The sequence below is a fragment of the Psammomys obesus genome, unplaced genomic scaffold (genome assembly GCF_907164565.1).
Source record: "Psammomys obesus unplaced genomic scaffold, mPsaObe1.curated_primary_1811, whole genome shotgun sequence".
NCBI lineage: Eukaryota > Metazoa > Chordata > Mammalia > Rodentia > Muridae > Psammomys > Psammomys obesus.
The window spans coordinates 11,884,765-11,897,763 of NW_026596046.1; the positions used below are offsets into that span (position 1 = coordinate 11,884,765).

A 12,999-nucleotide genomic window follows, 5' to 3' on the forward strand; every position below is an offset into this window, starting at 1 on the left:
GTAGTCACCTCCCAAGGTCCTATAGAAATCTAATGAGCTAATTCCTGGCACAGAGGCCTAACAACAACAAGGGAAGCCACCAAAAGGAGGTCCCTGTGGCATGTGACTTACTCATTGGATGCCTCCACTTGTCTGTAGGGACGAGTCCTGTGTTCTCATTGGGGAGACAAACAAATAAGTGATAATTATTTCATCTAATGGTCCATGTGGCAGACCCCAGGAAGAAAGAAGCAGGTTTATTCTGAGTGGCCTCCTAAGGGTGAGGAGGGATGCGCCTCTTTGGAGGGGTAAGAGGCAAGTCTGACTAACTCACCACATGAATTCCCAGAACGAGACACATCAAGAGCTGGAGGGGGCATTCTGCAAAGAGCAGAGAACGCTGGGGACCTGGAGCAGCACAGCCCAGAGGGAGGTCTTAAGAGGATTGCAGGAAGCCAGTATGACCTCAGGCCAGTGACAGTAGCCAGAGCGTGGCAGGCCTCCTGGGCTGGGGGAAAATGATGCAGGTGTTCTCCCTTTCCCTCTTTCCCTCTCCCTCTCCATCTCTGAAAGTGTCTCTCTCACCCTCCCTCCCTCCCTTTGAAACAGTCTCATGTAATCCTGATTGCCTCAAACTCTATATGCAGCGAAGGATGACCTTGAACTTCTGGCCCTCTAGCTTCAGCTCCTTAGGAAGAATTACAGGTGAGCATTACTCTCCTAATTTATATGGTGCTGGGAATAGAACTCAGGCCCTAGTACACTCTCAACAAGCCTTTCTACCAACTATGCAACATTCCCAGCCTTCCCTGATGTTGTTTTTGTGTTTTTCAGCACCACTGCTCTGTAGAGAAAAGACAGGCCATCACCAGAGAAAGGCAAAGCCATTGCCACCATGTACCGCCAGACCAAGGCAGTGGCTGAAATGGAGAGATGTGTGAAAAATGAAGACTTTGTGTTTAGCATGCAGGGGTGTGTGTGTGTGTTTGCTACATGCCCACATGCCATGGCACTCATGGAGGTCATTCCTCCCACTTGCAGGACTAGGTTCCCCCCTTCTTTCCACTCTGCAGGTGCCAGGGACTGAACTCAGGTTGCCAGGCTTGGTAGCAAGTATCTGCTAGCTGAGCCAGAATTTTTTTCAGTTAAATAACATGAAGTCCACCTGAGCAAATGTTGAAGGCAAGCTATGCTCATAGAATGAACTTCCCTAATACAAGAAAATGTAGGGAGGAAACACAAGCGAACCTACATGCACGCTCCCCAGCGTCACCAAGTTATGCCATACCCGTGGGTCCTATAGAGCCACAGTCTCCTGCCAGACGCGCAAACCAGGTGCCACGCTCTCTTCATTGTTCTTTTCCACAGACTAATCTTTTAGGTGCCATCAAGAAAGCAAATCTCTTTGGTCTAATTGGTTGACAACCTCTTGAAACATGAAAAACTACTTGGCATTCTAGCCAGGGTCAGTGGAACAGTTTCCATCCACCCCACCCCGGTCCTCTAATGGAGGGGGGGGAGAGGTCTAAGGTCCTTCAATTTCGTGGAAAGATATCACCTGATTTTATTGATCCAAAGCTCCTGCTATCGGATTCCATGGCTCTCCCTCATGAACCTCATCATCCTGCTGGCCCTTTTAAAATAGCAACCCTAGCCATTTTAGTCTTCCCTCTCTTGCATACAGTGCCAGTACCGTGATCCGGCAGAATGGACCTTTATAGAGCGTGCGAAAGGCAGTTGTGTGCAAGCACGGTTGGGGTGGTGGCAGGGCTATTTCTGCATTCAGGCAAGACTCTAGACAACCCCATCACCAAGGTCAAGGTGAGTAGACTGACCATTGTCACTTGCCTCAGGGTGGCCTTGGAAGGATTCATCCACATTTGAACTCACACCAGCACCCTAATCTCTTTCCTACGGCGACTGGGGTTGTTCTCTGGGCCTTTAGATATATCAACACATCCCAGAAAAAAAAAAAAAAAAAAATTGCCAGGGGAGAACTAAGATATGCTCAGAAACTGTTAGAGAATCAGTTCAAGGCAAAAAGGACAACTGTCTCAGAAGGAGGAAGTTGTGACAGTTTACCAGCAAGATGAGTTGGCTTGGGCTAGGCAATAACTCACCAAGAATAAGATCTCAACAGATTAAGAGATTCGCAGATGGGGCCAGCAGCAGTCCCTGGAGCTTTTCTTCAAGGCATCAAGACAAGAGTCTGGGCACTTAATGGGGCCACAGGAATCACTCAGTAGAAGGGCAGGCATTGCTCCTGCAGAGGACCCAGACCAGTTCCCAGCACCTGAGTCAAGCAGCTCAGTCACCTTTAACTCTAGCATCCTCTTCTGACCTTCATGGGTACTTGCACTCACATGCACACACCTCCACACAGACGCACATGCCCCCCATCCTCACACACAAACACATGTACACATCATTACGGATGGCCAAGGTGTACAGTAATTTGTGCAGGAGAACTTCTGGGCAGAGCCTCGCTGGACCCTGTCATTCCTGGGCTCCGTGCCAGGGGAGGTGAGTAATAATTGCTTCCAGCCTCAGCTGCCTTAGCCAGGAGAAAACAGTGCTAGCACCTCTACCACCAGGTAAAATGACTGGAGCCTGCGTGGAGACCACCCTTCCTTGAAGATGACTGTTTCCTGTCAGCCACGGCTTTAACCCAGCTCCAGCTGGTCCCGCACCAAACTCTAGTGCACACACACCTCAGCTACAGCATCTTACTGAGGAATGGGGACAAAGCCCCATGTCGGAACTTCTCTTGAGTCCTGACAAATCTAATACCCACCCTGGAAAGCACTGAGTTTCGTTCCAGTTTTCCCCTGATGGGTAGGCCAAGGTCAGGAGCAGTCACTTAACTTCTGAAGGTTAGGTGACGGAGCCCTGCCATTCCCATCCAGCCTCCTCTCTCCAAGGCCAAGACAGCCTCGGGAGTCCCCAAATGGGGTAGAGTCCACTTAGGGCTCTAGTTTGGGGTGACCAAAGAGAGCTCCCACACGCACGCCAAAAGCAGGCTGAGCAAGCCATGGGAAGCGAGCCAATATGAAGTACCCCTCTGTGGCAGGTTCCTGACCTGACTTCCTTCGATGATGTACATCGATGCGGAAGTATAAGCCAAATGAGCCCTTTCCTCCCCAACTTGCTTTTTTGGTCCTGCTGTTTCATCGCAGCAATAGAAACCCTGAGACAGGGTCCAAGGAGGTGTGTGCTAGTGTGCTGGTGGGTTATCAGTTGGCTTGCCATCATCCAGAAGCAGCCAGTCCATTTTCCAGGCTGGAAACAAGTATTTCAACAAATCTGCCACAGTCTGGCTTCTATTGTGATCCCCATTTCCCGTGTGCATGGACACCGGAGACACCCCAGTGGCATCACTTACCAGAGGGTGCCAGTACCAATTTGTCACTGTGGAGCCCTGTCCAGCCACCCCCTTCCTAGGCTTCAGGCTTCATCAGAGGGTTTGGTGAGCAAGACCCAGGAGTGTCAAGACTGGGGTCGGAGCTACCTAGAACTAGGTCTACAATACAGAGCTCAGTTCCCCAGGAGAGGTCACGATATCCCCCAAACTGCCTTCTTTAGTGGGCACATCCTCCCCTTTGCCAATAATCAGAACTAACTGCTCCCTAAAGAAAAGTATAGAAAGTTGCTGAGTTGGCCTAAGACAACACTGAGAGTCTTTCCTGCTTCTTCTCTGTACGGACAGTTGGAAGCTACCCCATGTGGCTGGCCATGGTCTGGATTTCAGGGGACATTCACATATCCTGCAAATACTTAATGATACTGTGATACTGAACGCTGGGCTCCATGTTGGGAATACTCACAGCAAGCAGAGTGGACGCAGGCTCCCTGCCTCGTGGCTGACCTCTAGGGGTGAAAGAACTGCAACAGCAAATTAATGCTGCTCACCCAGCAGAGATCAATTGAGAGGTTGCCCTCTCAAGCAGGGTTTCCTGGCTCTCTGACCTTCACCGTGAGCCCCATCGTATTGCTGAACCTTGATATCCTCTGCTAACGAGGACCAGGATGATTTCCTCACAGGGCTGCTGGGGGAACTGAGAGCATACCAGTGCAAGGCATGTGGGACCCAGAGGAGGCTGTCAGAGGAGAGGGAGACACAAACTCGATGGGGATCTGGGTCTTGATAGCATTTCTCTCCTTGACTATATACTTTGTAGGCTCTCCTGAACTTTTCAACTATTCAAAAATTCAATTGAACTTTTCAGAATAGCACCTCGTATTGTCTTTGCACTGTCCAGTTTTAATAAGAATCCTACTGAACCTCGCAGAAAATGGAACCACAGGCCTATAGAAAGCAGCTCAGAGGAAACCATGGGTCACTATAGACTTTGGGGCTCAGTGATCCATCTTGCTGCCACAGAGTGGTGGGCCCTGAACAGTGGCTGGAGAATAGGGAGGTTTGCCTCGGGAATCACATAGCTGTTTTCAGTCCCCTCTCAAGCCTCCTTCAGAAACAAGGTGGCTCCAGTCTTCTGAACCCAGAATTCTGGCAAAGGAAAGGGTCTAAAAGTTGGAAGAACCATAGACCCCGTCTCCTGGGCACGGTGTGGGTTATCTGGTTAGGCTGGAGTTTATGTCCTGCTGCCCTCTGCAGGACAATCCTAGAATCACACTTACTCTGGATGATGTGTCCGATTCAGAGACAGCCCCAGATTCTAGAATACAGCCAAGGCTCCACCTACGGAGGTGTGCTGGTTGGTTTTCTGTCAATTTGATACGAATTGGAAAGAGGAAACCTTAATTAAGAAATACCTCCTTCACATTAGTTTATAGGCAAGTCTGTGGGGGCATTTTCTTTTTTTGTGGTTAATATGTTTTATTCATATATAAGTACAATTACATACACATGCACTCTCACAATGCTTTTTCAATTTTTTATTACAATTTGTTCATTTTGTATCCCAGCGGTAGCCCCCTCCCACATCCCCTTCCAATCCCGCCCTCCCTCCCTCTTCTCCTCCCATGCCCCTTCCCTAGTCCACTGATAAGGGAGGTCCTCCTCCCCTTCCATCTGACCCTAACCTATCAGGTTTCATCAGGATTGGCTACATTGTCTTCCTCTGTAGCCTGGTAAGGCTGCTCCCTGTCAAGAGGAGATGATCAAAGAGCAGGCCACTGAGTTCATGTCAGAGACAGTCCCTGTTCCCATTACTAGGGAACCCACTTGGACACTGAACTGCCATGGGCTATATCTGTGCAGGGGTTCTAGGTCATCTCCATGCATGGTCCTTGGTTGGAGTATCAGTCTCAGAAAAGACCCCCTGGGCCCAGATGTTTTGGTTCTATTGCTCTCCTTGTGGTGCTCCAGTCCCCTCCAGGTCTTTCTACCTCCCCCTTCTTTGCTAAGATTCCCTGCACTCTGCCCAAAGTTTGGCTATGAGTCTCAGCATCTGTTTTAATGCCTTGCTGGCTAGTCTTTCAGAGGCCTTTCTGTGGTGGCACCTATCCTGTTCCGTCTTCTTCATTTTCCAATGTCCGTCACATTTGCCTTTCCGAAGGAGGATTGAGCATCTTACCCAGGGTCCTTCTTGCTTAGCTTCTTTGGGTGTACAGACTTTAGTATGCTTATCCTACATTATATGTGGGCCCAGCACACTGTGGGCAGTGCTACCCCTGGGTAGCTGGTGGTCCTGGGTATAAGCATGCCATGGAGAGCAAGCCAATAAGCATCATTTCTCCATAATCTCTGCTTCAATTCCTGCCTCAAGTTCCTAACCTAATTTCTCTTCAAGGGCTAAGATGAAGCAAACCCTTTCCCTCAAGTTGCTTTTGGTCATTGTGTTTACTGAAGAAATAGAAAGCAAACACGGTCAGGTTGCAGGGGAGGTCTCTCACCTTCAGGGCCTCTAGCGGCCCCGTCATCCTCCCTTTCAGTGTGGCCAACCAAGCACAGCTTGTGTGTCCTGCAAGGCCTTCATCATGGTACTTCAGTTCCTATAGGATAACAGAGTGCAAATTTAGTAATGAATGCAGAGAGAGAACAAATACCAAGGTTCAAGTCCCAGTCTAACACACACCTTGGCACCCTCTGGCCTATAGGCCTTTTCTCATCCCCTGTGCCTGAGGCTGGCGACCAGCACCTTAACTATATTCTCCCTTAGGTGATACTTTGCTCACTTACCGTTTGCTTGCCTAGAGTATCCACCCAGCTAACATATAAACTCCAAAAATGCAGGGTCCAAGATTCTGGTTCAAAACTCTGATGGACAGCCTGTCTTCAGGATCTGGTCCCAGCAGTGTCTTTCTGATCCTACTGGAGTCTCTGGATGGCTGCCATCCCCGCTGGGTTCCAGAGCAAGCTGTGGCTTTGCAGAAGCCTCTTCTTCAAGCCACTGACTGGGGTTCAGTACCGAGCAAGGCCTGCCCTCCAAGATGGACAAGCTTCGTCCTAGTCAATCTATCCAGCTGTCCTCTGGCTCTGTCCACAACTAAGGACAGAACAATGTCTATTTCCCGGTGGCCTTCAGGCCTTCTCTTCCACCTTGTATGCACACTCATACAAGACATCAATTTGCGATTCAATATGCTTCCTGGTAGAGACAAAATAGGGCATGGCTCTGACTCTTGTGAGTTCCTTTATGCCACCCAAATGCCACAATAGTGTCTGTAGTTAGCAAGAACTCCAGGGAAGGCAGAAATCCCACATGAACTCTCCCTGCTTACTTACTCTGAGATATGGATCAGGTAAAGACTGTAAGTCTGATCTTTACTCCCACACAAAGCCAGTGAGCAGTGTGGCCAGGGACAAGACATTTTGACAAAAAACTGACCAGGAAATCCCCAAGACCTGTCACACAAGGAAGTGTGCCACCAGCAGGTGCTGAGCAGGGCGCCACCATGATCAGAGGAATACAGAAAAGTTTTATCTGGTCCAGCTGCAACTACAGCCTACTCCACAAAACAATCATGCAAGCCAGGAGGCAGCATGGGCCAGAAAAAGGTTCTGACAGGACGTATGATGGAAGAGGCTTTCAGTTAAAGCCTCAATAGCAATGCTAGTGTGGCTCCTTTAAGAGCCACGAGCTCCGTTCTGTTCTGGCAAACTGCTGGTCCTTCGTTTTCAGTAAGTGACCTTTCTGTTGGCACTAATTGAGCAGGATTTGTGGTGTTTGCCAAGCATCTGAGTTCCCGCCAGGGAGGAGCTGGGAGGTGAGGGCCCCAGGCCTGCAGCTTCCAGTAAAAGGCAGGCATGTTGGCAGCAGTGGGCTTTCGAAGCCTTGTCACTGTTGTAAATCATAAAACTCAGTATTGCAGCACTTGTTCTTAAAAGTTTCCCGGAGCCGTTCCAGTTGCGTAGTGAGGCAGAGGGATTAACAGTCATTTCTTCACAGGAACAGCCCTTCATAGTTCTCCACTCAGGAACTAACTGCAGGCGTTACAAATCCAGCTGCCTTCTGCCAGGCCAGGTTTGCACCCAACAGTACTGGACAACTAGCAGGCTAGAGTCCCAGTTACTCTCACTGCTCAACGGACACATGGGTTTACTTGGTACTAAGAATTAAGAGAATCACAAAGATTTGAGCTTGGCTTCGAAGACATTTATGTACCAGTAAGAACCCCTGGGCCTGGGCAAGATTCTCCTACACTCCTTCCAATGAGGATCTCCACCCACTAGCCATACCTTTCCTCCGTGTGGACCATGTCAGAACTGAGCCTGCCTCTGTGTGAAACTGCAACTTACCATTTGTGTCATTGTTTCCATAAGAAAAGTACTTTTCCCCATTCAAGAATTTATAACCCGGGCTGGAGAGATGGCCCAGAGGTTAAGAGCACTGGCTGCTCTTCCAGAGTTCCTGAGTTCAATTCCCGAAACAAGGTGGCTCACAACCATCTATAATGAGATCTGGTGCCCTCTTCTGGCGTGCAGGTATACATGCAGACAGAAAAGTGTATACATAATAAATATTTAAAAAATTAAAACCCAACTGTTAACTGCACTAAAGCTGCAGGCTGGCAGACCTAGTGTCGTTACTTCTTTCTAGACAGAGGTGGACATTCTAGGCAGGACCCCCAAGGACCTCCAGAGACGCTGAGGGTGCTCCTTCATAACTATCAGTTTTAATGGCTCTTTGCTGTTCTCTGCAGTGCACAGCTGCAGGATGTGGCCTGAAGGTGTTCAAGACCAGAAAACTACTTAGAACCACCACCACCACCACCACCACCACCAACAACAACAACAACAACAACAACAACAAATGCAACTTAAACTCCATCAACCAAGCTGTGAGCATGTTTGGCCACATGACTGTGCAACCAGCAGGGTTAGGAGACCAGGGTGGCATCTTCATGGCACTCCCCTTGCACCAGAATTTAATGCAACTGGCTAGCCCAATTCTAAAAATCCTTAGTAACATTTTTTAATATATAAGAATCAAAAGTACAACAGTTTTACAATGTAGGAAAATTTTAATACATACTATATAAACAACATTATTTACATCAGAAATCACTAGGACAGTGGCATTTTTCACAAATATAAATTAATTACTGTTTAGTCAACAGGTTTCAAAAGTCCACAAGTTTACAAGAAAAACCACCTGTCCCCAAATGAGTAGGGCACAGATGGGCTAAAGCAGCCTGGACCCTTGGCATGGCTCTCTTCACCCAACACCGCTGGCCTCAACTAGAAGACCACAGGTGCTGGGCCTGGACCATGGTTCCTGCTGACATGTGGGTTTTGGTCTGTAGGATTTCAGTGTTGCTGTGTGTGAACACTTAAAGTGAATCACTTTGCTCTGCAAAGCCTGATGCAACTGCCAGACACACCAGGTCAGAACACCAGCAGCACAGTGAGAAATGTTTGCGTTCCCTTTGTGGGGCTTAAGGAATGACTACACAGAGTACAAGGAAGGACCGTCAGATTTGGGCTCCTGCAGGCTGGCCAAGCTGAGAGGACATAGTGATCAGCAGAGGCTTCAACCTTCCTTTTCTAGGGCCACAGTGCATCACAGTACCTCAGGCCTTGGCAACACTCACTCTCCTTCCTCAAGTCCTGCCATTTCCTCAACAGTGAGCTGCTCAAAGCCAGGCTCCACAGAACTCCACTGGCAGCTTCTCCCACCTATGCAAACTTGTGATATAAGCATGTGATGCACATACCGGTTTAAAGCAAGAGGAATACCCTTCTCCCAACCCACTCTTCAAACACATTTCGACACCTAAAACACGTTTGATGGGAGATACTGTAATCTTAGAATCAATGTAACACTGATCTGGCCAATACTGCCTTTTGCTACATTTTATGGCACTATAGTCCTGAATGTGAACAAAAGGAAGTTCCTTTTTCCTCATGATGCGACATCTTTGAGAATAACTTGTAACTTCTACCAACAAGTTGAAAGACCTAGGTGGGAATGGAAAGGCAAGGCCTCCACCTTTCACAGGGTACCTCTCATTCTTGCTGTCCTCCCAGCATCAAAGAGCCCAGCCAACCAAAGACAGATTAGTGTCAATGTTATCAGCAAGAAGTTCCACCTATGGTTTACTTTTCACTGTGTGGCCAAAGTAGACCTGACTTTCAGACTTCAACTGAGAAGTCATGGCAGGCCACCAGGCAGGAGACTATAGCCAGGGGTCTCCCATGCAGCCAGTGGGCTTTGCTGCAAGTCATGCATGCACATGGTTGGAGTGAAGGACCCAAGTACCATGAGGAGTCAAGAAGATGATGGTCTACTGAGCACTAGCTGCAGGGGCTAACTCAGCACCAGCCAGAGGCCATGGTGCTCTAAGCAGCAGAAGCAATGGCCCACCACAGCCATGCCATGGCCAGATGTTTCACTCAAGGACATAACTCAAGCTTGTCTTGGGAAAAGTCGTTAATGGTATTGCCTGGGATGAGCCTCCCCACCACCAAGTTCAGGGAGCCAAACCCTGCATAAGTCCAAAACAAGACTTTTCATCAACCCAGAATGAGCCTGGATTCTTACAGAAGCATACCATACCCTATGTTCAAGTCAGTTTTCCTGTCTCCATCTAGAAAGGCTTTGGATACCCTAACAATACTGGCAAGCTATACAGAAAGTGAGTAAAACCAAAGGCCCTGGCCCAGTATCCATAGACTGAGAAGAGCCATTCAGTGATACGACCTGTCAGTCCCACAACCCAACCCAACCCAACCCAACCCAACCCAATGCTAACAGGCCTCCTGACATCTTGCTTGCTGCTCAGCTACCCCAATCATGGATGCTTTTGATGTGTGTGTGTGTGTGTGGTGTGTGGTGTGGGGGGGAATTAACTTCGGCTTATACTCTACAGATCTTAAAGAAACAGGGTTTGATTCTACTGAGTTCCAACTTGTAATGGAAATGTAACCACTGCACTTAGCGATTTTCACCTGGACTGTCAAGATGTTTGGGTCTGTATAGCCTGCCTCTTCAAGCTGTGTAAAGAAACCAAGATGCAGCTACATTCGCTGACCCACTCCAATACTGAAAGCTCCCCCTTCCTAGCACTACCAATGCCCACATTAGGCATCCCGCCCCTCTCTGCATGAGAGCCCCACCTCTGGGCTCCCCAGCAGCTACCTCATCAGCAGGCCATCTTCATTTCCATCTCCTGGACCTGTGACTTTCCTTCTCACCACAGGAATCAGAAACCCACCAGGGATTCCCATTTCCTGGTTATACTACCCCCACCCCCCCATCTCCACCCCTACACCCACTTAGCCCACTCCCCAGACAAATAAGACCCACGCTGGCATCAATGATGCCCAAGTCACAGTACTCTAAAGTCGGCGAGAGGGATCCAACTCTCCCTGATGAAGAGGGAAAATGAACTCCACCCAGAAGACCCAACCTTTGAAATGTACAAAGATAGTGTGGGAAAAATTAGTGTTGGTAGGGAGGAGGTCACGGTGGAAGTCATTTCCCCTGTCTCTTTATCCCCACCTCACTTCACATAATGAGACCAAGTGTATCATTTCTCCCAAGAACAAATCTGAGGGATATACCTGCTCCCCTTTCAAGTCTTGCAGTGTGAAACACGCCCTGTGACCCCACTTCCCACTTCCCATCAGCAGCATCCCTCGTGTCATAGTGAACCAATCCCACACTGTCCAGCAGGTCCTTGCTCTGGTCACTCATGCTGAATATAACACTCATTGACTCTCAAGATCCCAGATCCCTTCACAGAGGAAGCAGCCCAATGAAGCTGGCACACAGTCACCTCCTCCTAGCACCCATGGAGGTGGGAGGCCACCACAGGCTAGGACGGGATGGGTGCCAAAGTGCGCAAGTGGAGACCCAACCAAAGCAGCAGACGAAGGCCTCCAACTCCTTCAAGTGCTCCTTCAGCCGCCCAGTTAGTGGATTCAGCAGCAGGGTATCCAGGAACTCCACTCACCAGCCTGACCACTGGCCACTGCTGGACCAGACCACAATGTCCAAGTGCTTGATGACTCCTGCGCTCTCTCACCTTCCAGAGATGTCCTTTATGTTTTCCGGACATTCCAGTTATAATCTGGGTTGTTTTTCTGTTCTAGTGATCTCTCCAAAGGAGATCTGTGATCCAAGGGTGATTTGGAGTCATGGGGAGATTTCTGGGAAGGGGGTGAGCGAGGATCTGAGACTGCAGTGTGCAATGAGGGCAGGGGCTGTTTATATTCCCCCAACTTGTCTGTGTGGAAAGAGCGGTAATGGTCTGAGGGTCCCTGGCCGTGGTAACCCATAGTGGGTCGGTGGTCAGACATTCGCCGGAAATCCTGCTGATGGTAATTCTGGGGCCTAAAATCATCTGACCTCCTCCGCTTGGAGTCATGATGGTGCCTGAAAAAGAGATGCAGAGATCAGCTGAAAGACCAAAGCCAGATTCCTAGTCCTTTTCCATCTTCTGCTGCCATTTCCTCATACACATATGGACCCATACCAGCAGCAAGACAAAGCCCACACATAAACACAAGACACGGAAATGGTCAGTTGTTTCACGCAGATTGGTAAAAGGCATCCTATGACATGACAGACACTCTTCAAAGCTGCAGTAACATATGAACACACTTGGACAATCACTGACAGCTTTGTGAACTCACTCTCCCTTCAGAAAACCACAACTATACATATTTTCATATTTCTTCACCATGCTCACAAGAAAAATATACACAAAAATTATTAACAGCAGCAAAACCCAGAATGAACCTAGATATTCAGCAATAAGGCTGCCTAAAGTTGTTTTACAAGTTGACTCACCCTACCAGGAACTCTCTAAACACTACACATGAGGTAGGCTACCTACATGTCTAGCTGGACAAACCAGACAGCTGCTTGCTGGGGACTGCCACTTCCTCCTGGCCCTTTTCTCTCCAAACTCACCAGGTCTCAAGGCACTCCCCATCAGGGATATTGCTATTACTCCATGTGACCCAGAGACCCAGAGTCCTACCAGCTGCCTGACTGGGGCATTCCAGTTGTCCTATCTGGCCTTTAGACCCAGGAAAAGTCCACATAGCCAGTGGAAACTTGTTCTAAGCTCCTAGGCATGACTAAAGGTATCAGGCCATAGCAGATAAGCAAAAGAACCTGAAATGGAGGCTGTAGCATCAAATAGCAGACTAAGACAGGATGTCTCCCTATCAACGCTGCTGTGAGTCCTGAGCAAGGTAAAGTCCTCTGCTAAAAGAAAGGTGACTCAAACAAAAAAAGAAAAACTCAACCCAAATGAACTCCAGATGTGCAAACCTCAACAAAAACACACGTACAAAAATAAATAAGTAAGTAACTACAAAAATAAGTAAGTAAGCAACATGTCTCCAAAAAAACCCAAATCTATAGTAATGACTCTTAGTGAAAATGACCTGGAAGACCTTCCAAATAATTTAAAAGCGTGATTTCACTATGGGCAAACAACTTGAAGACAAAGATGTATGGAATGAGGAAGGCAATCCAAAACATGAAAACAAAGTTTGAATTGTTGAACGAAATCCACACTGAAATGATACTGGAAACGAAAACCTCAATAAACCAATTAAAACCCTTAGTGGAAAACCACAGCAATAGAATGGATCATGTC

The 12,999-nt window shown here is 48.3% G+C and overlaps 1 protein-coding gene across 1 annotated transcript in view; it reads right to left on the bottom strand.

Moving 5' to 3' along the window:
- Positions 1-8,386: 8,386 nt before the first annotated feature.
- Positions 8,387-12,999, bottom strand: part of Chd2 (chromodomain helicase DNA binding protein 2) — a 115,534-nt gene continuing 110,921 nt past the window's right edge. Inside the window, exon 39 of the mRNA XM_055623046.1 lies at positions 8,387-11,762. Coding sequence (XP_055479021.1) covers positions 11,429-11,762 — 334 coding nt within the window. The 3' untranslated portion in view covers positions 8,387-11,428. The remainder of the gene's footprint in view (positions 11,763-12,999) is intronic.